Source organism: Prionailurus bengalensis, chromosome F2, assembly GCF_016509475.1.
Source record: "Prionailurus bengalensis isolate Pbe53 chromosome F2, Fcat_Pben_1.1_paternal_pri, whole genome shotgun sequence".
Taxonomy (NCBI): Eukaryota; Metazoa; Chordata; class Mammalia; order Carnivora; family Felidae; genus Prionailurus; species Prionailurus bengalensis.
Window position 1 is genome coordinate 57,682,883 of NC_057353.1, and position 25,907 is coordinate 57,708,789.

Sequence of the window (25,907 nt, forward strand, 5' to 3'; positions counted from 1 at the left end):
TTTCCTGATCTCTTCCCCATGGAGGGTCGTCTTCTGACCTTTCCTTAACTATCACCCAGGAATGTGTCTGCCTGGTACCTGCATCCCTCCCCCATTTCTCCTTCCAGATCCTAGACCAGTTGCCAGCCCATAGTGTCATTAGAACAGAAATTGGAAGTAAGTCTTTCAAACTTCTAGAGTAATTTCAAAGAGTAATTTTGTGTGGTGAATTTTGCCATAGAAAATAATGGGATTGTATTTACATGTGTTTTTATTTCATTTTTCGAGAAATTTATTTTTCTTTCACTTTGCAAAAGTATCAGTTCAAGATGGATAAGAATAAAAACAAATCTTCTGTCTTACAGTTTGTTTGACAAGTACTGTTCTACAACTCACTGGCACCTGGTACCCGGATTTCCCCGCTACCTGTACTTGCATGGGCCTTTTTCCCAGGTATGTTATTCCCAGGGCCAGATTACAGGACCCATATGTGCATCCCTTGGCATAGTGGGCAGTGTTTTCAGGCAGGTGTGGGTAGTTTGAATGTTTAGGCTGAGGAGTCCACATGCATGGTGAAGGATGGAGCTGATGTTGGTAAGAGTAAGTGGCAGTTACTGGCTGGGGCTAGGACCGTATTTGCCCATGACTTCATGTCCCAGCAAGGAAAATCACACAATTCCAAAGTGTATTTATCAAGGTAGGAGGATGGAATATATTGTATTTAAGGTAAGTAGCTTGATTTATACCTTTTAATATTTAGACATTTGATATGTGAGTTTGCAATTGCATTCTTACTTTGGGCCCTGCAAATGCCCAAATGGGTGGTCCTAAAGTTGGGAAAGCTAATTTCCTTGAGAAATATGCTTCAGGTTCACTCAAATTTATATCAGCTTCTCTGGTGGATACAAATCCAGTAAATTCTATTATTATAGAGTCTTAGAGTTCATAGGAGCTTCTGATCTAATCCAACTCTGACAGGAATGTGAGAAGAGGAAACAGTGTAACCTTTTCTTCTTTTTCCTACTAGCAGCAGAAGGAAATTTATCTTAGTCTGTAACATACAGCTAACTGCATTGGACTCTACTTGGATTATAAAGGCACTTCCCTTCCGCACATTTGTCCTCTACAGGGTTTTTTGTTGTCCAGCTAATTTTGGGATTGCCTTCTTCCAAAATCCAATTCTAAGCCTTTTTTTTCCCACTTAATTACCCCATGCTTCGTACTTCATCTGATACTTGATTCATTCAATACAGGCCTTTTAAAATTCATTTTAAAATATCTCCACCCCTGTCTTCCAATGTAAAAGGAAATAAGGACATCATGCACCCTTGACAAGGAGAATTTTGAAATGGACAGCAAAACCACTAACAGAATTTTAGGTTTTTTTTTCTTTTGTGAGGCAATTGAGGTCAAATCAGAGTGGGTTCAAAATTCTCTAAAAAGTAGGTTTGCAGAAAATTAAGGAATTAAGGAGAGTGGCAGAGGCAGCAGTGGAGTGTATGAAGGTAGGAGAAGCATGTTCACATGGAGGGGTCAGGAAACAAAGGTGCAACCCTCTCTCCTTCCACCACCTAGAATAGGGTTCTGGATTTATACAGAAGTTCTTTTGATTAAGGAGGAGTTAATGTGTATTTATTTAATGTTTATTTATTTTTGAGAGAGCCAGAGACAGAATGAGAGCAGGGGAAGGGCAGACAGAGAGGGAGACACAGAACCTGAAGCAGGCTGCAGGCTCTGAGTTGTCAGCACAAAGCCTGACATGGAGCTCGAACTCACGAACTGCAAGATCATGACTTGAGACAAGTTGGTCGCTTAACTGACTGAGCCACCCAGGCGCCCCAAGAAGAGTTCTTTTTTTTTTAAGATAATGTATGACTATATTTAAAATAAGAGTTGTGTGTGTGTGTTTTTTTTTCCTCTCGGTATGTAAACATGTACAGTAAAGTTATTGCCCTATTTCTTTTGAGTTTTGTAAAAACATTACATATATATCATTACAAAAAGATCTGCATCTGAATAATGTGTGTCTGTGCGCACGCGGGCGCATTCACACACGTTAGTCTCGCAGTCTTAGGGTTACTTAAACATGATGCATTTTTTTTTCTTTCTCTCTCCTAGCTCTCCCTCATTGGGGACCAATTTAGATTTATTGATTGAACAGTCTAAAAGGTAATGCTCACAGAATGAAGCTTTAATTTTTATTCCCACTGGAGATGAAATACTCAGTGTGAACTTTGATTTGATGGTGTAGGGAAATCCATTGGGTTGGTAAAGCCTGAAGTGGAAATCAACAGTTATGAAAGGAATTCTGAGAGAAAGTGTACCCTAAGATTTTGAGGTTCACAGAAGAGAAAACATGCTCCCCCAGCTCCAACATTTTTCATGCCACTATCAGAGGTAGATTATTGTAATGAAAAGCCTAAGGATTGGGCAATAAGTAAGTTCCTAATGTTTCCTTTGTTTCAATATATGATCATTATTTTAGCCCAGATTAAGAACCATATTTGGTCTATTTTACCTATTTCAACTCTGAGAGTGGTTTATTGCTAACTACGTCAAGTGTTAAACCACTGTAAAACTCTAAACTTAAATCTCGATGGCTAGGTATGTTTTTATGGCTAATAAGAACAGCACACATCAGTGTTCAGTACAAGTATCAGAGTCCTCTGGGACCCATTTTATACTTATTTTTTCAATCCATTATTAAGTTCAGTAGTGGCAAGGATATTTTCCAAAATGAGGTCTAATCAACCACTTCTGCAATTTTACTATAAGCCTCCATTTCTTACAGGTCACTGTCTGGCAATGAATTCTAAAAAAAAAAAAATTGGTTTCAATCAGGTACCTTAAACCTCACTCAAGAAGAACTAATAAAAATACTATACATAGGTTGATTATAATAACCAAGTTCCTATGCTTCTTCTGTTGTTAGCAGTGGTAGGGACCAAAAAAGGGTAAAATTTAATAAGGACCTGATAGGCAAAGTCAAGAATGAAATGTTGAGTACTTACACTTGGAGCACTGTCCTGGGGTCTCCAACTTCGCCCCCATCACCAATTGTCAGGGTATCATAGCCAATCTCCAGATCGAATTCTTCAAAATTTATCTGTATAACCTAGAAATAAACAGAAACAAATCTTTCAAAAATGTTGCACTATTTAATCAAAACAGAAAGCAATGACAAGAGGACATTTAAAATGCGTATTAGACTTACTATATGTATCCATAAAAAATTATCATGGCAGTTAATCATGTTAGACTCTTCCTAAAGTTCAGTCATTACAATTTCCAAGATTTTTATTTGCTGTATTGTACCTTCTGTAATAATTTTTCAATGGAATGGCATGGCTTCTGTTTATAGAACATTCTTATTTGAAGCATGATTAATGCAAATCTACTTTGAGAAGGCTTTATAAAAAGTACATGTAGGTGGAGAGTGGTTTTCCATACATTTGCATATATTTTTATAAAGCTAACATGAAAAAACACAGAGTGTGCTATTTCCATTAAATAGTAAAGCTTAAAAAATGTTAGAGCTAAATTTGAATCTAGATCACCAGATTTAAAGGTATCAGATTTATTTTTGTGTATCCTTTGGTAACAGAATCCCTCAAATACATTACGACATTCTAACAAAACTGGGAGCAAATTATACCACAACAAGTAATTTAGTTATTACTTTTTACTAAAATATACTCATGCATTCATACATTGTTTACACATCTATACAAAAATTCGTATTTAATAAAATTGCAATTATTAAATCAGGAACCTAATATTAAATAATAACAATTAAGAATAAGTGCAGGAAGAAATTACTTAAATACCGTCCTATATACAATCATGCCTTGAGGAAGAAATAATTAATAATAAAATATTATTCATTACCAGATTAAAAAAGATGAATGCCCAAGGTTACGAATTTTACTAAAGAATAAATGAAAAACACATCTCTCTAATAATTTTCATAACTATTTGTTACTTTGGTATCCTAAAAGGAAATTCTAAAAAATGAGAGATTTTATATTGTTTTTTTAAACTTTATAACAAAAAAAGTTTTTTTGATTATGCCTATCTCTTGATTTTTTAAATGATTTTATATTAGCATTGACTAAAGCAATTGTTTTTGTTCAAATCTAAATATAGAATATATAAAAACATTCAATTATACATTTTACATGGCTGTAGTTAAAAAAAATATGTTTCCCTGAGTGCTTCCTGCTGTCCACTGAGTTACATATGAATATTCTCAATTAATAATTGCCTGTCAAGAGAGATTTAGGTTGCTTTTCATTTTTTTGCTATTATAAGCAGACATGGTTATGAACACTATTAAACAATTTCTGGTTCAAAATCTGTCTCTAGGTTATATGCTTAGAAGTGTAATTTCTGGGTAATAACAAAGCAAAAATTCAATTTCATAATACTGTACCATAAGGTTTTTCAAAATTATTTTACCAATTTAAATGCTCACAATTCATGTACATTAAAGTTACATTATTTCTATCAATCTAGAGAATTTAAAAGTGATCTTTTGTGTTTTATTCATTAGTAATTAAATTGCATACATTTTTATATATTTATCATTTATGTTTCCTTTTCTGTGACATGACTCTTTGTATTTTGGCTATTTTCACTTGAACTGCTTGTTACTGATTGCGGTAATTCCTTATGTCAGTGATTCCTAACATGTTTCCTTTATAGCACACATAGAAAAGAACAATATTTAAGACACACTGAAGTGAGCATATGAGGATAAGAAGAAATTACTAATTTACTACAGTAGGAATTTTAATCTCTTATTTTATAAGTAGTATTTTTGCATTCCCCATGATCCAATGTCACAAAGATGTTTTCTTCAAATCTTTATTTTGGGGAAACTAACTTCTATAAAAAGTATGAAGTAGGTACATATGCAATAATAATAGAAAACCATCACAGCATTACCTTCATTTTTTAACTGCAAAATGAAAAACAGTTGTCTTAATAATTTTAATTGAATAAATAGACCTCTTTTCCCCAGTGATCTGCATGGCAGACTCTGCCATATATCAAGAGTCTACATATGAGGGTGTTGGTTTGGGAGCTCCAGATTCTATTCTTTCAGTCAGTTTGCATGTCCCGGAAGCAACATAAATTAGCTTAACTGTTTTTACTATAAAATAAGACTCTATCTTATGAGTCACATACTCCATTTTTCTATACACATTTTGAAAACATCTTTTGTTATTTTGCATGTAAAAAATATACAAAACATTTGTTGTTTGTATATAGAAATACTTTTCTTCACTGAGCTCATATTTAGGCAACTTGATAAGACTTTATTGGGGCGCCTGGGTGGCGCAGTCGGTTAAGCGTCCGACTTCAGCCAGGTCACGATCTCGCGGTCCGTGAGTTCGAGCCCCGCGTCGGGCTCTGAGCTGATGGCTCAGAGCCTGGAGCCTGTTTCCGATTCTGTGTCTCCCTCTCTCTCTGCCCCTCCCCCAGTTCATGCTCTGTCTCTCTCTGTCCCAAAAATAAATAAACGTTGAAAAAAAAAAAGACTTTATTATTTTTCCCTGTTATTTATTACTTGTAAATTATTTTTTTGTTTTGTATATAACAAGCATGTCTTCTGTAAGCAAAAATTTTGATTCTTGTTTATTCTTTGTTTCTTTTATCTGAACTGCCTTCAATCTCTGGTACAATGTCGGATAGAATAGGCTATAGTTGGTCTCATTAAAATGTACCTCATCTGAGGGGCGCCTGGGTGGCTCAGTCGGTTAAGCCTCCGACTTCAGCTCAGGTCACGATCTCACAGACCGTGAGTTCGAGCCCCGCGTCGGGCTCTGGGCTGATGGCTCAGAGCCTGGAGCCTGCTTCCGATTCTGTGTCTCCCTCTCTCTGCCCCTCCCCCATTCATGCTCTGTCTCTCTCTGTCCCCAAAATAAATAAACGTTAAAAAAAAATTTAAGGGGCGCCTGGGTGGCGCAGTCGGTTAAGCGTCCGACTTCAGCCAGGTCACGATCTCGCGGTCCGTGAGTTCGAGCCCCGCGTCGGGCTCTGGGCTGATGGCTCAGAGCCTGGAGCCTGTTTCTCATTCTGTGTCTCCCTCTCTCTGCCCCTCCCCCGTTCATGCTCTGTCTCTCTCTGTCCCAAAAATAAATAAACGTTGAAAAAAAAAAATTCAAAAAAAATGTACCTCATCTGAAAGGGCGCGCTTCTAATGTTTCACCATTAAGAATATTATTGAGGTAAATATACTTTGTGAAGGCAAGGAGGTTATATTCTCTGATTTTACTTGCTAGTTGAGTATCAAAATTTTACTGATATCATCAAATAAAGTGACATGTACACTTTCATTTCTATTATGGAAGAGCTTCTCTAAGTTTGAGAATAATCAACTTTTAGAATGTTGAGTAGAACTATCTTATACACAAATCTAAGCCTCTTTTGGGGGAATAGTAGTTAAGCTTTTGCTGCTGGCCTAATTATTTTTTGGTTTTAGAATTATTCAGGTTTTCAGGGTTTTTCTTTTTTTTTCCACCTTGAGTCAATTTAAGTAAGTTTAATTTTTCACAGAAACATTTCAATACAGAGAAAATTTTCAAATTCACTTTCCTATGGTTATTTACTTTCTGTCTATGCTAAGCCTGTACTTTCGTCCTGTTCCATTTCTAATACCATTTAAATGTGTTTTCTCTATTTTTGTTTATTATTTTTTATTATGATAATATATATAAAAGAAAATTTGTGCTTTTAACCATTTTTTTAAGAGTACATTTTGGTGACATTATGTTCATAATGTTGTGCAACCATTACCACTGTCTGTTTCCAAAGGTTTTCCATCACACCAATTTTCAACCATTTTCTCTTTTCCCCAGCCCCTGGTAACTTCTAACATACTTTCTGTCTCTACAAATTTGCCCATTAGAAGTATTTTTTGTAAGTAGCATTACACAATATTTGTCTTTCTGCATCTGGTTTATTTCACTTAGCATAAGGTCTTTGACATTCATCCATATTGTAGCAAATTTGTTTCTTTCTTATGGCTGAATAATATTCCATCTTATGTAAATAGTTTTCTTTTCTTTTTTTTTTTGACCATTACTTTGTTCACTGACACTTGAGATATGTCTATCTTTTGGTTATTGTGAACACTGATGCTATGAAGATTGGTACACGAGTAAATATTGAATCTTTGTTTTCAATTATTTGGGGTATATCCTTAGGAGTGGAATTCTGGGTCATATATTAATTCTATGTTTAGTTTTTTTGAGAAACTGCCAAACTGTTTCTCAGAGTCCCACATTTTAAATTCCCACCAGCACACACACAAGAGTTCCAATTTTTCCACATTCTCACTAGTTGTTAATTTTTCTTTTGATTATAGTCATCCCAGTAGGTGTGAAGCAGCATCTACTTGTGGCTTGGTTGCATTTATCTAATAATTAATGATGTTCAACATCTTTTCACGTATTTATTGGCCATTTGTATATCTTCTTTGGGGAACTGGCTATTCAAGTTTTTTACCCATTTTAATTAGGTTGTTTTATTGTTGCTGAGTTGTAAAACCTCTTTATACATTCTCAACATTAGTTTCTTAACAGTTATAATTTAAAAATAATTTCTCCCATTGTGTGCATGCCTTTTCACTTTTATGATAGTGTTCTTTGCTGCCCAAAAGTTTTTAATGTAACAAAATACAATTTATCTTTTGTTGTTTTGTTGATTATGCTTTTACCGTCAAATTTAAGGAAACATTGTCAAATCTATTTGGCAAATTTTCCTGTCTGTTTCCTTCTAGGAATTTTATAGTTTAAGTCTTCAAACAGAGGTCTTTGATCTATTTTGAGTTAGTTTTCTATATAGTACAAGTAAAGATCCAATTTCATTATTTTATATGTGGCTATTCAATGTTTCCAGCACCATCTGTTGAAGCAATAATTCTTTCCATTTGTTGAAGCAATAATTCTTTCCTTATTGAATGGTCTTGGTACCTATGTCAAATTAATTGATCATAGATGTGAGGACTTATTTCTGAGTTCTTTAGCTTTTATTTATCTGGGAATATCTTGATTTCACCTTCCATCTTCAAGGACAGTTTTGACAGCTATAAAATTCCTGCTTGACCTCTCTGTTCTTTCACCCTGTGAATATGTCATCCTACTGCTTTCTGAATTACATGTCTTTTTCTTATTAAAAATCAGCTGTTAATATATTTAGTATTTCTTGCACATGATCAGTGACTTCTTTCCTAATGCTTTTAAGATTTTCTGTGTCTATACCTTTCAGCAATTTGATTATGATGTGTCCAGCTATGGAACTCTTGGAGTTTATCTTGGAGCTTGTTGAGCTTCTTGGTTGTGTTGATTTATGTATTTCTCAAATTTGGGGACATTTTGACCATTATTTCTTGAAATATTCCTTGTGTACCTTTCTCTATCTTCTCCTTTTAGGCCTTTTTTAATACATTTGTTGGCCCACTTGTTCATATCCTACAGGTTTCTTATGTCCTTTCATTTTGTTTTCATTCTTTTTTAATTATTTTCCTTTTATTCTTCAGACTTGGTAATTTCAATTGTCTTATCTTCAAGTTTACTAACTCTGTCTTCTACCTAATCAAATCTGCTATTGAACTTATAGTCTTTTATTTCAGTTATTTTATTGTAAAGTCTCAATATTTCTATTTGAATTCTTTTTATAATGTATATCTCCTTATTGATACTCATTTTATTCATATATCATTTTGTGGTTCCCTTTAATTCTTTGTCCATGCTCTTTGAGCAGAATTAATGTAGTTATTATAAATCTTTGTTTAAGAAGTTAAATGATGGAACTTCTTTAGGGACAGGTTCTGTCAATTTATTTTGTTCCTTTGAGTGGTCATACTTTCCTGCTTGTTTGTATGCTTTGTGATTATTCTGTTGTTGCTGAAAAGTGGATATTTGAGTATTATAATGCAGTAATTTTGGAAATCAGATTCTCTCTCTTCTCCAGGGTTTGCTGTTCTTGATTGTTGAAAGCTTAACTCGTATGCATAAATATTTTGCCTGGAAGTTTTTAAATACAGGTGCCTTAAAAATAATAATTTTAGTGTGTTTGGGCTGTTTTAACAAAATACCATATGCTGGATAGCTTATAAACAACAGAAATTTATTTATCACAGTTCTTGATGCTGGAAGTCTATGATCAAGATGCTGGCAGATTCAGCATCTGGTGAGACTAAGCTTCCTCATACGTGGAAAATTTTTTTTTTCTTCTGTAACCTGGTAAGACAGAAGGTCTTAGGAACGATGAGGTATCTTTTATTATAACAGCACCAATCCCTTCATGATGGCTCCATCCTGCAGACCTAAGCACTTCCCAAAGCCCCACCTTGTAATATCATCATATTGGGCATTAAAATTTCAACACATGAATTTTGATGGGACACAAATTTTCAGACCATAGCAACTCCTCCTCCAGTCTTTGAGGATGGGCTCAGTGCTGGAACATTCCTTTAGTACTTAGCCAGACCATTTACAGTTCTGCCTTAACCTTCACTTGCTGCTTAACACTGAGTTGATAGATCAGCCAGTGGTGAAAGCTTAGGGTCTTTTCTGAACATATGCCTTGTCCTGCACGTGCACGTAACTTTCTAAATTCTGCCATATACTGGAGGGCTTTCAAATGCCCTCATTTCCCAAAAATACTTCTGTTTGTTATTTCTAGTGACTCATTCATAGTAGCTTGCTTCTTCTACGTATTTAGTTATATTTAATAGTAAAACCATATTTATTTGAGTTTAAGCTTTGAGAATCCTGAGGCCCTAAATTGGGTATAATTTTATTCATTTTATGCTAATTGGATCCAAGAGTTACTACCAGGCTGGTGCCATTTTTACATCCTCTGAGGGTTTTAACCAACTGTTAAATTTCAAGTTTAGGTTATTTACCTATTGATCATATTGATCCAAGGAGACTAGTCCCCGGCCTTAGTCTTCTCATTCCAGAGATTTATTGCATTCTGCTCCAAAGAAAACCAAGCTTTCTTCCCATTTCATCTCCTATTTTTATTCCAGCTGATGTTCTTTTCATTATGCCATTATGTGTGTTTGTATTTTTATATGCATATTTATATGCATTTGTATGGTATCTGTGTGTGTGTGTGTGTGTGTATATATACAAAAGAAAGTATATATATATATACTTTCTTTTGTAAACCAGAAATGCACTGAAAAATGCATTCCTTGTTTTTTCAGTAGGAGGACCTCTCAGAGTACTTTATCTGTCATCCTATCAAAATAAGAAATCCCATGATCCACTTTACCCCAAACCATTTCACAACATATTTCAAATTAGGAAATGCCCCCTTTTTATGGCTTTAAAAGCCTAATTGGCTACTAGAGACAAATTAGGTATCTAATAAATGACTGATTGTCTGATTGCTAATTATATGCCAAACCCCTGATAGTCATTATTGTATAATCATGTGCTAAAGGATTTGGACACCCATTTAATGGCAGATTTTATTTTGCCTAAATTGTAACTGAGATTCATGGATGTATATATGTAACAATGAGAATCCTACTTCATTTTAAATTAAGTGATGAACTAATTACTAACTGGTCCATATACTTTCAGATAAGCACTTAACCACTGAGCTGTCACTTGAAATTTTAGACACTTGAAATTCCTGAAGAGTTTCAATGACACTCAATCACTGGGAAGCTGGAATAGTCTGATTGAATTTGTAAAACACATTCATTTTAATTCGATTCATGTAGACTTAGTTTAAATATTATAGGATAGTCCTTTAGTAGTAAAATCTATACATTAAAAAAAACTAATTTTGCCTCAACCAGAGACATTAATATAAATAAAACATTATAGTAAAACTCAAAAATAATACATTGAAATATTTCCAAAAGAAAAAAAAATAGAAGGTATAAAAATAATATGAAAACAACAACAACAACAACAACAACAAACTCTGTTTACATCAGAATGTAATAAGTCCCATCAGAAGTCTGAAGTAATATATATATATATTTTTTGGATTCTCCTTTACTATGGAGTTGACCAAACAGCCATTTTTTATCCCTTTGTTTTTAATGAGGAAATGAAATGAAAAGTTAATAAAAAAATCAACAAATACTCATCAATGCAACATGAATGTATTCTGTACATGTTTGGTTGGTAGTAGGGCTGAAACATTTAGTAGGGAAATTAAAAGAATACCATGTATATTTGTAGAAAGAAATGTCATACATTTGCCTCTCTTATTTGTTCTTAATTATTTGTGGGTGGGAAGAGAAAGCTGCATTTAACTAATGGGACTGCTGAAAAAAAAAAGGTGTGATAGTAAAATATGCCCCTAAAACATAGAAATGATCATAATTGTCTTGATTTCTTTTAACCAAATAAATCACTCTCTTGACTTCCATTTGTAATGATTCCAAATGGCTTACAAAGTGCTGCCTATTGAGAGTTATGTTAAAAACATTTAAGCTACTCATGTAGTTGATTAAGAATAATCTCATGCATTTTAACATTGCTTTCCAAAATTGAGAACTCTGTAAACAGCATTAAATATTAAACCCCTAGTAGATCCATTTCCTATAAGGCTTAATACATGGGTTTTCATAAGGTACTTTGACAGAAATGGTATATAACTTATGTCTCATAATTTTTATTCTCTGTATCATTCATAGAGATTTAAAACCACAACTTCTATATTATTGCATCTCATGAAGTCATGTGGAATTCTCACTAAATTATAAACTTTATATCTGTTACCTATGAAATTAAAAAAAAAGAGCAAATATTTATATGGTGGGAGTCACTAAGCTTAGTACCACATATGTATTGCTTTATTTTAATCCTAAAAGTTTATGTAGTATATATTTGCACATTAGTTTGGCCACTCAGCACCTAAATATCCACCTTGTATTTAAAGAATTAGAAATCATGGTAGGAAGCACAGCATAGTCCACAATAAAATTAGATATTATATTCTCTATCACTAATTGCTTTAGAGTACAGACATGAGATCTAAGCTTTCCCAGCTATTCTGGAGAGGGTGGCAAAAGCAATAGAAACATCCAGGTGTAGAGGCAATAGTGGTTACAATAAAGAATGACACTAAAGTCCTAGAGAAGCAGCATCCAATAGAAAAAATCCTCCCAAAATTCACAAGCAGGTTGGCCTAATACCACAACCATGTGCTTAAACATCACAGTATTTTTCATTTGCACAGTAAACGTCTGCAATTTAAAAGAAACTGTCTGTCTGCCAAATACCTGATGTATAATAACACAATTTTTAAATATGTTCTTTGATGTCAGCTATATACCTCATGTCTTAAATAGTGATGGCAAGAGGGGATAATTTCTGAAACCTAAGAGCTAACAAATATTATGTCAATTCCTTGGGAACAGAGTATAGGAAGCATAGATTGGTATCAGCTATTTTATCTTCCATGATAAAGTCTGCATTGTATTTGCATCAAAATAAATCTGAAACTTGATGAAATTTCTCAATATTTCTCTAGTTGCTGACCATTGTATAAAACATTTTATACCAATATAATCAGCATAGCATTCAAATGAATCTTCAATGATGTTTAAATTAAAAAAATTAATGATGCTTTGATATTAATACCAAGCTATACTCATTAGCGAGACAGGGCTATACAGCTAAGAGTACAGGCAATGCCTAGAGTTTAAATCTCATCTCTCTCACAGAATGCTATGTTATTTGGGGAAAGCCTCTGATATCTATAAAAGAGTGTTCAAAATTCACTTCCTAAGTTTAAGTAAGCATTACTTTAAACAAGGTTTGTAAAAAACATACTGTGCTTGATACAGAATAGACCCTCATATGGCAGTTATTATTAGCTGTGATAAGCTAATCATCATAAAATAGATGTTCACATCTGTTCATCATGGATCTTGAAAATGAAGTTCTTTTTTTTGAAAATCCTACTACAATTCAAAGAGAAGAGTGCCTTCCCCAAACTCTATGCTACTAGAAATTTATCTTTCCTGGAAGTAGCTTTTTCTACATTATGTTTGTTTCAGAATTACAATTGCAATAATACTCTGATATTAATAAGTGTTTTTGCTACCAGATGAGGAAATCCAGAATGCATAATATATGCATAAGTATAAAATATAAAAAGTTTAAGTTTAAGGTTTGCATGCAAAGTTACATAGTCAATTTGACATCTAATTAAAGCATTTCTTTTTTCATATACTTCTAGATCTTGGCAATCACAGTCCATTGGGGAGACAAGACACAAACAAGATAAATACCATATCCTATCTTATGTGCTTTGGGATATGGACACAGAGGATCACATGGGAGCAGAGAGGAGAACCATCCAATCCAACTGGAAAGAAAAGTGAAAAGAGTTCCTCAAAGAGGAAATCCCCAGGGAGTGCAAAGTAAAGAAAAGATGAGATGAGAATTGGGTAAGAACTTTCTAGGGGAGAGCAGAAAAATGTCACAATGGGGAAAAAAATACTCTTGTTTCTGTACTGCCAACTGTAAAACAGGAACCAATGAGAAGGAAGGCTAAAGATGGAGGTAGGGCTCCCATCATGTTGAGGACTTTGAACTTTATCTTCTAAATGTGCAGCAGCAAACAATGAATTTTGGGTAGAGAGTTGACAGGGTGCTAATTGCTTTTCATTTGCTCTCTTTGGTAGCAGAAACAATCTGAATTTGAAGAAGAGCAGGGCAGAATTAGATCAAGACCCAAACTTTGGTATAAAAGTAGGTGTTGAGAATAGACTCAATCTGGATTTCTTTATCCCAAATAAAAATAATTATAGTAATTTTTCCCCTTTCCTCTATTTCTACATATGAAAACACTATTCAATGTGACGCCTGGCTGGCTTAGTCAGAAGAGCATGTGACACTTGATTTCAGGTCATGAGTTCGAGCCCCATGTTGGGTATAGAGACTCCTGAAAAAAGATAACAAACTTAAAGGAAAAAAAAGTGCTATTCAAAAGCCCACACAAAAATCTGTTTCACAGGACTATTTAATCAAATTGTATTGGGTATAAAGTTTAATTTAAATAAAGCATAATATGCAGAGCATTTGTTTGAAAAAATGTATTTTAGAATAATTCTAAAATTTGGCTGTTTTTGTAATATGTATTGTATATGATAAGTATTATGTGGTATATGGGAAATTAATGTTCAATATTTAGTATTCATTTGAATTTACTTATCATTGTAAAAAATAAATACACAAAGGTAAATATACTTGAAATTTGTGAACCAGATAAACATTATAAGATATAAAAGTCTTAAATATGATACATGTGAAGCCAACATGTATTCATTTCAAAGTAATCTCATTTTAGAGGAAAGTATTAATCACTCATATTCTAGAAAGATTATACATTGTAGTATTATACTTGGATATTTCATTGCAGAAGATATATTCTAAGACTCTGGACTAGAGCATTCAAAAATGAGAAGTGCCAGCCTGGGGAATTCTTTAGTTTCCTCCACTTTGCCGCCAGCATCAGTTAATAGTTTCAGTTCTTACAAGGACTCATATTTTAGGGACAGGGGGTGGAGGGAGTCTGGAGACGCAGGAAGATATTGATGGAATGATAAAAGCTTCAGCTTTGTTTTATTTTTTTCTGTCTTTTGTATCTCTACACTGTTCTTCCCCTTTAGGGGTTTACTTGTATGTAACAATGACAGATTAAATATGGCACTACAAATGTTTCACCGAAGGGAAAAAGCTACATAAAAATGAAAAAATGCATCAGATATTAAATCTATAACACAACGTACAAAATTGTTGGTTCTTTTCTGTCATTTATTTATGCTTAGCTACTGGAGGATATAAATTTCATAATGCATATAAATTATCAACTTCAACTTATAAATTTTGAAGAAAATACTTGCAAATAATGTTACTTGTTTTAGGAAGATATTCATCACAAATGTATGTTAGGTTGTACATACAGAAAATTTTTTGACAATAAATATAAATGAGGCTCATTAAAATGAATTTTGTAAGAAGGGCTATTTCTATCTCTCCATTTCTCTATCTGTATCTATTTTTACAGATGATATTTGACTTAAAGCTTTATTTAAAAATTATATTCGTTCAAAGTTATTAGATACACAAACATGCTAGTGAAAAATCAGATACGATATATATACATATATATACGTATATGTATATACATATATATATATGTGTATATATACATATATGTGTGTGTGTGTGTGTATATATATATATATATATATATATATATATATAGTGAACCGCAGAGTGTGTTTTAATTCTTGACCTCAGTTTATTCTTATTATTTTTTCATATGACACCAAAGAGGAAGCATGCCTGATATTAGCTTCTCAATTCATAGCCTTTGTTGTGAACTTCTGTTTATTTCTTGCAGTCATTGATTAATGCAGTTTTACTAGCTAATATCTATGGGAAATCTTGCTTACCTCCCAAATTATCTTCCCAAGTAAGCAATTTAGGTAGGACCCCAAGAAGTTAGGGTAGAACAAGAATTATTTGACCCTGAATCCATTGCTTGCCACAGCTATCCAAGGAGAAAGATTCCTGGTCCACTAACGAACATCTTTGTGGGAAGTGGCTGGGATAAAAGTGAGGAGAGGTAGTTATATTATTCTTTCCTGTTTTGAGAACTGCACTTCAATTAATAAGCCTCTAATTTAAATTTTGGCAGTTACATTGAAACACAAATCAGATAATGTAAGTCTTCTACCTAAAACCTCTTAATTTATTTAATTCATTCTATAACTATCTATTTAGAACCCATTTTTTACCACATTCTATCCTTGTGCTGGGGATAGAGACAGACTTTCTTCCCTTCTTTGGAGAAATACACAACAGATAGGAAAGTATTAGATAATGATGTCATATAAAATCTTCAAATACTCGTAAGTATTATGAAGTGCTGTAACGAAAAATAAAGCATGGAGACGGAGGGTGATAGAGGTGGTCGGTGACAGGGGAGGAAAGAACATGACATTTGAGAGATATGTGAATGAAGTGAGAGAACAACTGGTTCGGTCATTCTCCTCAGGATATTTTTGGATGGATCCCAGAATGCCCTGTGTGATCTGGGCTTTCTTCAGCTCTACAGTCTCTGTTTCTTCATTCATCCTCTTACCCACCATGCCACACGACCTCTGCCATCTTTTTAATTCTAGGAGACGGCAGGGTCTTCATGGACCTTTGCAAGCAAATTTTATTATTTTATTTTATTTTATTTTATTTTATTTTATTTTATTTTATTTTATTTATTTTATTTCATTTTATTTTATTTCATTTTATTTTATTTCATTTCCTTTTATTTCATTTCCTTTTATTTCATTTTTATATGTTTATTTCTGAGAGAGAGAGAGAGAGTGCGCGTGCAGTCACAGGAGACAGGCAGAAAGAGAGGGGAACAGAGGATACAAAATAGGCTCCATGCTGACAGTAAAGGCCCAACTGAGCCACCCAGGCACCCCTGGGAGCAGTTTTAACTCTGCCCCAGACACTTTCCTCTTTGCATTGCTAATCACTTGTCTTCCTTCAAGATTGGCTTAAATCTCACCTGCTCCAAAAGGCCTTCACTACTGATACTTCTAAGCAGAATCCCTTTCATTCCACTTAGAATGTTTCTTTCAAATTGTGACTGTTAATTTCTGTGTTTACTTTTTTATTTTCTGTCTAAATCCCTAGCTGGAAGCTTCCTAAAGGCAGCGAGTTAATTTTGTTTTGTTTTGTTTTTTAATCTCTTGTAGACCAGCTTTCTAATCAATAAAAGTGTAGACTTCCCTAGGACAAGTTTAGCACTTACAGTATTGGTGCTTATCTGGCTACTCTAAGACACATGACATCTTATATGGTAGATATATGGTAAAGATCAACTCAGACTGAGAGTTTATAAGGGGATATGGAAGAAGTCCTCCCAGGAAAAAGAAAAAAAAAAAAAAGACAGCCACCGCATCCTACCTATACCTGCAATTTTTGCTTTCTTTCTTCTATCTTTGCCCAATGTGAGCGGTTGTACTGGTAGGTCAGGATAGGGCTGAAATTCAAGCAAGATATGTAGTGCAGAGCAAAGGGATTACACAGAATCCTACACTTCAATGATATGTGTATCCAATGTGACTGGTTGTGTGAGGATAATCAGATCATCCAAGTGACTCTCCTTCACCTTGGTTAAACATTTCCAGAAGCTAAACAACCTATAATGCCAAGAAGAACCAGTACAGGATACACAGGAGAAACACTGCACTCCTTCTCTGTCCTCACTACCCGGCTGCAGCTGCTGTTGGTTGAGGTGCGGGGCAGCTGGGGCAGGAAATGGTGTCCCAGAATGGTAACTGTGATTCTTGTAACTCTGAGGTTGTCATTAAGATGACCTTCTACTCTGCGGTAAAATATCTCTAGGGGGAGACAGCAAAAGCTTGCAGCTCTCTCCAGTTCCTTTTTCAGTCTCTCTTGGCAGGCTTCTATTCTGAATTCTTAGAAACATCTGCTGATGGCTTCTGATGACTAATATCAGCAGGGAGTCTCCGCAAGGATATTCCAAGTTCTGAAATGTGTGAGAGCGTGTGTTATCTGCACAGCAGGAAGCTCAGCTCAAACACTGGTGGTGGAGACATTATGCTCAGCACACTGGGGATACGGTGGGGTGGGGTGGCGATGGTGTGACTACTGGTGGCGGTGGTAATAGTAGGAATGTTATTATTAACATTTTATAAACATATACTCTATTCCAGACTCTGTTCTAGGTGTATGGCATGCCTCATCTCACATAATCCTTCCAAGGGCCCTATAAGAAAGGCAGTATAATTTTTATTTTACTATTCAGGAAAGGAAAATGCTGAAAGTCAATGATTGTTAGTGGAAATGCCAACCTCTCATAAACAAACAAACCAACTGTGTTGCTTCAGTTTTCAAGATGTTAAAATGAAGCTGCACCTAACTGTAGTAAAAATGCAATCTAGAATATTGGTCATATAATTATGGAATTAACTAGAAGGCATGTGACAAAGAAATGAGTTATTAAAATATTAATTTTAAGAATAAGAGAAATATAATGCTTCATAGAATAAATATATAGCCTACCCTAGAAGAGAGATTTTATGTTCTGTTTCTTTATACTTCTTCATGCCTTCATTTACAAAAACATACATCAGGAAAATGATGGTTGTAACAAGAAAAACACATTTTAAACAGTTACAACTTACGCGATTAAAAAGGGATATGGTCTTAAAGACTGTGCCATATTATTGCTTCTTTAAAAAGTTATTAAAGGGGCGCCTGGGTGGCGCAGTCAGTTAAGCGTCCGACTTCAGCCAGGTCACGATCTCGCGGCCCGTGGGTTCGAGCCCCGCGTCAGGCTCTGGGCTGATGGCTCAGAGCCTGGAGCCTGTTTCTGATTCTGTGTCTCCCTCTCTCTGCCCCTCCCCCGTTCATGCTCTCTCTCTGTCCCAAAAATAAATAAACGTTGAAAAAAAAAGTTATTAAGACTCACTCGGAAGCTATGAGTAGACTCAGGTTAAGTGTTTTTATAGCCAGTATAGTGTCTTGCTTACAGTAAGCTATAAATAAAGACTACTTTACTTAAATAAGGAAATATTGTTTTAATAATTCATTGTATCATAGGTGATTTTTATAATGTAAAATTGCCAACAATATTTACTGCTCAGATAGATATTTACACCAGCTATTCAACAGCAAATACTTGTTAAATATTTGGTGTTGTCAGAGATGTTACCATGCTCACTCATAACCATCCCTCCCTTTCTCATTATTATGGAAGAACACTGCTCATTCCATAACTCTTCCTTGAGATGAATGATATTTAAAGGGCTGACCCTTTAATGAATAGATGCTATAAGTATGTGGTTTAGTTTAGAGACGTTTTAATGTCTCTCCTACACAAAAGATTCTTCTTTACTTATTTTCTATTTTACTGCCTTCTTTTCTGCCTGTGTTTTTCACCATTAAAGACCGTGATGGTTAGAAGAGTTTCAGAAGGAGGAAAGGAATTCTTTGCTTGAATGAAATACTATGTCTCAAAATTACCACAGTAGCTGGATACACACCACAATTTTGTACACTAACAACTGAAGATGCACATCAATGTTTCTATTCCCTATTTGCTGTAATCCTACTATAATCTCCTGCTAGGGAAAGAGAGTGAAAGGTGTGAAATAGGAATGGCATAGAATTTTAAAACAATTGAAATTTTTTTCATAGAATTTAAAAATTCATAGAATTTTAAAACAATTTAAATCTGTCTATAGATAAAGGGATCTCTCTGGGAAGAAAAAGAGTAGGACATAATTCAAAGATTTCAAAGTTTGCCTTTATCACTTTCCTACATCTTGAATATTAATTAGAGTAGCTCTCTTTTGCTGGATGAAGACACCATCCTTTAAAAGCCCTCTGCTCCCCGATTTCTTTGCCCTTCCTCATTCCACCTGTGGTAGACAGAATATTGACCTCCCAATGGGATCCATGCCTTAATCCAGGAAATTTGTGAATCAATTACTTCACATGTTAAAAAGGAACTTGCAGATGTGATTAAGGTTAAGGCCTCTGAGATAGAAAATCTATCCTAGGTTACCCAGGTGGGCCCAATCTAATCACACAAGTCCTTAAAAATAGAGGAAGACGGCAGAAGAGTATGACAGAGAAATGTGGTATCAGAAGGACTAGACTACCTTTGCTGAATTTGAAGATGGAAGAAGGCAGCTGGGAATGTCTCTCAACTGAGAGTCAGCCAAAAACAAAACAAAACAAAACAAAAAAACAACAAACAAAAAAACCCAAAACCAAACAAACCAAACAAGCAAACAAACAAACAAACAAACAAAAAACTGGGCACTTGACCCTACAATCAACAGGAATTTAATTCTTCCAACAACACAAATAAATAGGAAACATTTTTCCCTAGAGTGTCCAGAAAGAAACATATCTTGCTGACATTTTAATCTTATTGCAGTGAGACCTGTACTGAACTTTTGACCCACAGAACTGTAAGGCAACAAATATGTGTTGTTCTAAGCCACAAAGTTTATGGTAATTTGCTACAGCAGCAATAGTCATGACCATCTTATCACCCAACCATCATGACTCTTGTAAGTACTGCTTAGTGTGGCCACTCACTCACCCTTCAAATTTAGACAAGTCACTTAAGTTCTCTAAACCTGTTTTTACACATATAAAATAGACATACTATGTCTAGACCAACTACTTCATACAGTTAGTGGGAGGATTAAATGAGATGATACATAAACAGAGCTTAGAATAGGGCCTAACATACCAGTTTTGTAACAGAGAATGTCATACCTTTCCCAAACATCCTATTATTCATCTTCCATGGCTGTAGCGTTTCTAGCTGGTACCAAGTTACCCTAAATAAAGACCATACTTTCTATCGTTTCTGCAGCTGAGTATGATCATGTTACTAAACTATGGCAAAAATGTGTGTGTGTGTGTGTGTGTGTGTGTGTGTGTGTGTGTGTAGCACAGATTCTAGAAAGTTTTCTTAAGAAACAGCTTGCAATTGTCCTTTGCCCTCCTTTTTATCACTTGCTTCCTGAAATGCGTGAGACACCTTGTTGAAGCCTGAGACACAATACTGGAACTTGAGGGCAATGGCCATACCCTGGAATGGTAGAGTAGTAATTAGCCTAAGTCCCTGAGGAATTCCTGGAGTAGAGCCATCAGAAGTTATAGACCACATACCTATCTTGCTCAAGTCTCTGTTGTTGGGGGGTTTTCTGTCTTTGAAAGCCAAACCTAATCCTTATTAAGTCTGTATATCCTGGTATTTTTAATTAAGGATTTCTTTGTCCAGTCTCCTATTTTCTTCTATGCCAACCCCCAAAAGACTTTATTTGGCTGCATTAAGTATACAAATTGTCACCATTTATGTGAATCATTTAATATTTAAGCTTAATTATCATGTAGCACAGTTCTGATTAAGCATATCACTCAAAAACCATTATAATATTGAGGTTAAAGTGTTAGGGATGCCCAACCATTAGCAGTGGGAAGAGGAGTGAAAAAATAATCTAAATAAAACTATTTTGTATTTTGCATACTTTGCCTCCTTTTTTTTTCTGAAGAACCAGAGAAATTCCTAGGAAGAGCTAACAAATATAAATAAACCAGTGAGATTTTTACCTAGAAATATTTCATCAGTTCTTTCAATAAATATTCATTTGAATAACTTTTACAAAACAGCTATTATATTAGGAGTTAAGGATGCAAAGATTCAAAAGTGGTTTTTGTTACTAAGTGTGACACTAAGGAAAACAGGTGAGCAAACAGATAATTACAATATAATATGACAACTGGTGAACCAGTATGCAGAGTAGGATCCTAAGTCAATCTAGGTGGAAGGACAGGAAAGGATTCCATGAACAATGAAACATAAGTTGAGGCCTAAAGAATGGCCAGGAATAAACTGGGTCAGGAGTTAAGAGAGGTGCAAACAGGGGCGCCTGGGTGGCGCAGTCGGTTAAGCATCTGACTTCAGCCAGGTCACTATCTCGCGGTCCGTGGGTTCAAGCCCCGCGTCAGGCTCTGGGCTGATGCCTCAGAGCCTGGAGCCTGTTTCCGATTCTGTGTCTCCCTCTCTCTCTGCCCCTCCCCCGTTCATGCTCTGTCTCTCTCTGTCCCACAAATAAATAAACATTGAAAAAAAAATTAAAAAAAAAAGAGAGGTGCAAACAGAGTAGGGAGGTATAGAGAGCAGTATGTCCCCCAAACTAGAGGGTTCTGGTAACGCACTGGTGTAAAGTGTTGGGTCATGGGCCTTGAGCTATAAGAGAAGTTCAAGTTGTTGATGCATTCATCCATGAAGCTGTACAGATCTATTTAAATATTTTACCAAGAAAGGAGATAACATTTCATTTTGGAATACAAATTCACAGCAGATTTGTTGATAGGCATCAAAATGAGAGAAAGATTCTACAGTTGGGAAGTTGGTTGATAATTCATAGGAGAAATAATGAAAACTTGGATGAGAGAGAGTTAATCAACTTTGAGGCACACTAATGAGCTATATTGAATCTACTGGACATTTTATTTAGACTTGTGAAGGAAGAGAAGAATACAGAATGAAAAAGTATTCAAATTCAGGACATAGAGGAAACTGAATTTTAAGGAAATGGCAGAAAGGATGAATAATAGGAATAGATTGAGAAGGGAAAAATTAAGGAAATCAGAGCATAAAGAAGTCAAGGGAAGAGAGTTTCAAGAAGCAGGAAGTAGTCAATAATGTCAATTAGTTAATAACTATTCTTTCTTTTTCACTTTACTAATCTTTATTACTCATCTTTATTATAAAATATAACATATGATTGAAATTTAACAGAATTTTTGTTAGCATAAAATTAAAGAGGAAAAAATTAACTGAGGTCCTCTATCCAAGGATAACCCATTTTACATTTCAGAATATTTATTTTTGTTTTTTACTTAATGATATTTATTTATAGACAACTATTCGTTGTGCCTGCACTAATCCATTTCAAATAAAAGTTTCAACTAAATAAACCATTTGACACAACACATTTCATTGGCAAGTGCTGTACAGGTATGACTCAGTCATGAGGAGGGAAAATAAAGGTCAATACCTTTGACAGCTCCCTTACTTCCAAGGTTAGGATACCCTACAAATGGTAAACACAGATACTTTTCCAGGCTTGAGGAATCTTCTAGTTGTTTTCCCTGGTTTCCAACCTATTGCTTTATGCCAAGATCTGTACTTTACTCCTGAGTTCTTTCTGAATCATGACTTGGTAGGACCACCCACTTGGCTTTGATTTGTTCTGAACTGTTGCCTGAGGCTGGCTCCCATTAGCTCCTCCTCAACTGTAGCAGATACTGTCAGTGCTCCATCCAGATTTCCCGCAAATGTTTCTGGTCCTTTCTGTAATCTGTTTTCTATCACCACATTCATTTGCCTCTAAATGTCTAGAGATATGTCTTCTGGAGGCTTCCTTCAGTCTATGGGAACTGTTATGCCCACTCATGAGCCCTGAAGGGCCTGGGTAACCCTTAGCCTACAGTTATGGGTGGAGAAGAAATAGAATAGCCCAGCTCCCTTGTACTGAGTTGGAACAAAGTCTGATGTATAATTTACACAGACATAGGATCAAGCTACAGCTTGGATTTTGCCTGAAATTTCACCCTTGTTTAACTTTTTTCCAGTCCTGCTTCCCCCACTCTCTTAATAGTTTCCTCGGTGCACTTCCTTAAAATATCACTTGCATATAAATCCTTGTCTTGACTCTGTTTTTTGCAGAAAAGACAGCTGCAGTCTGCAGGAAAGTGACACTTTCTATATCTGGCTGAGGTCTCAGACCTGGCACTGAAGCTTGGCACAGGTCCCAAAGCTCTGACTCTTTGGCACAAAGAGCTAGTGCCTGTAAGTGGGCAGGCTAAACGAAGTGGCAAGAGGCTAGCTGCAGTGATGGAACAGTGACAATATGGAAAGGCTTTTGATGTTAGTGTTCCGGGTGGAAGTCAGGGTGTATTCTGATGCCTGAAGAGTTTATGGGGAGGAGCACTGAATGGGTCTTTAATGGATCTAAACAAAAAACATGGACTTAAATGTTGTACTGGGTATATGAATAAAATATTTCACAATTTAATTACATTACCACATCATAAAATAGACCCTGACTACTTATTCTTGAAATAAACAGTAGAATGAAATGACCTGCCTAGAAAGGGATAAGGTTTCCTATTAGAAGAGGTTGTCCTTCTTGACCTGCATCTAAGTTTGAGACTGGTGTCCCATCTATCATGTCACTTCAACAGAAACCTGTGTCAAAATAATATAAAATGTTACAGTAAAATTTTATCAGAACTATATGAAAAGTCCAATAAGTATGCTTTATGTTAGCACTTGAGAAAATAATATACATGTATAAATGTTACTAAAAATATTATAGAGTTAACATTTATTTATAAAGCAGTATAACTGCCACCAAAATATTTCCCATTCGTTGTGCACTAACATTAGACTATGCTTGATACAAATGCCTAATAATTTCTCAGATATTCCATAAGCATTGCTTATTCTTTTTTTTTTAAATTTTTTTTTCAACGTTTATTTATTTTTGGGACAGATAGAGACAGAGCATGAACGGGGGAGGGGCAGAGAGAGAGGGAGACACAGAATCGGAAGCAGGCTCCAGGCTCTGAGCCGTCAGCCCAGAGCCTGATGCGGGGCTCGAACTCACGGACCGCGAGATCGTGACCTGGCCGAAGTTGGATGCTTAACCGACTGCGCCACCCAGGCGCCCCAAGCATTGCTTATTCTTGTCCATTAGTTCTTTTTTTTAATGTTTACTAATTTTTGAGAAAGAGCACATGCACGCAGATGTGAGACGAGAGAGAGAGGGGGAGACAGAGAATTCCAAGCAGGCTCCATACTGTCAGCACAGAGCCTCACATGGGGCTCCAACTCACAAACCCTGAGATCATGACCTCAGCAGAAATCCAGAGTCAGATGCTTAACCAACTGAGCCACCCAAGTGCCCCATTAGTTCTTTTATTTATACAATAAATGTTAACGGGGCACCCATTGTGAGCTATGTACTATTCTTATGCTTAAAGCTCCTTAATTATTTAACATATCTCAACATATGTATTATGATCTATTTGATGATGTCATCTACCTAAAATTGTCTTTGGAATAAGGGGTAGCATAAATATTTACATAATACATTAAATTTAGAAGATAATGTCCAATGTACAAAGTGTCGTATTGTTTGCTGACTTGGGTGTTCCTCCAACACTCCTATGACATGGCCAGGCAAGGATAATTATTCCTGCATTGAAGATGAGGAGACTGAGATTCGGAGATGCAAAATTACTTGAACAAGAATTCAGGGTTTCTGACTCTTAGATCAAAACTCTGCCCAGTATCCCTCTGCATAGAATAATAAGGAAGTTATTTCTAAATAGGTGAGGAATATCCAGCGTGAGTTCTTAAATATATACACTTAAAATCATGCCATTGCCATACATAGGTTATAGTCAGCCGTATTCTTTGAGTCACGAGGTACAATTGTGAGCCAAATTTAGAAACAAATTAAGTATTCATAGTCCTGGAATACAAAAAAAAATGTGTTTTTGGCTAGTGTTATCCCATATTTTTTTTAAGTCATAGTCAATTCGCATCCTTTTGATGACCAATTTTATATCTTCTGATACTTTAGACTTCTGCTAAACTACTGAGAGTTAAAATTTAGACTGAAGTCGACCTCACATGCCTGTTTTTATTTTCTCTGAATTATATTCTTCTATGCTTAGTCAATTTAATCTTGTTATTAGTGGTCTCCCAGTGGATTTTATTTTGTCAGTTGTGAGATTTGTTGACATCCTGGAGACGTCAGTATTATTCTCACAAATAGCCATCCAATGTGGATAAAAGCACGTCGCTTTAAAGTGAGAATATGAACTGGTCAAAAAGCCATAAAGAATTCTATTCCACATATTTTTATCTTGGTTCTGCACATTATACTGAAGATATAATTAATGAAAAAAAACTGTACCTTATACTGAAGAACCATTTAATTAAAAAAGCTATTTTGACTTTACTATTAATTTGTGTTTACATTTGAAAACCCACTTCTCAAAAGGTCATTAGACATCCAAGAAATTAGAGTAGAAGTACCCAACATTACCTTGCGTTTTCAAGAGCTAGAACCTTTGTATCCCAATATTGATGAAGATAGAAGAAATAAGAATATAATCAATTTGCAGGATATGTATTAGAGAGTAAACTGGGGAGATAAATATTGCAACAGATTCTTTACTGTCAAGAGACAATAAAAATTATGACTGTATCACTAGCTTCCTGCCTCAGGGTTCCTTAGTGACAATTAATAGAAACCTATTTTGGCTGACTTTATCTTTAACTAGATAAAGATA

At 35.1% G+C, this 25,907-nt stretch overlaps 1 protein-coding gene across 1 annotated transcript in view; it reads right to left on the reverse strand.

The window, feature by feature from the left end:
* CSMD3 (CUB and Sushi multiple domains 3) overlaps positions 1-25,907 on the reverse strand; it is a 1,274,540-nt gene that overhangs the window by 593,333 nt on the left and 655,300 nt on the right. Inside the window, exon 12 of the mRNA XM_043601622.1 lies at positions 2,991-3,094. Coding sequence (XP_043457557.1) covers positions 2,991-3,094 — 104 coding nt within the window. The remainder of the gene's footprint in view (positions 1-2,990; positions 3,095-25,907) is intronic.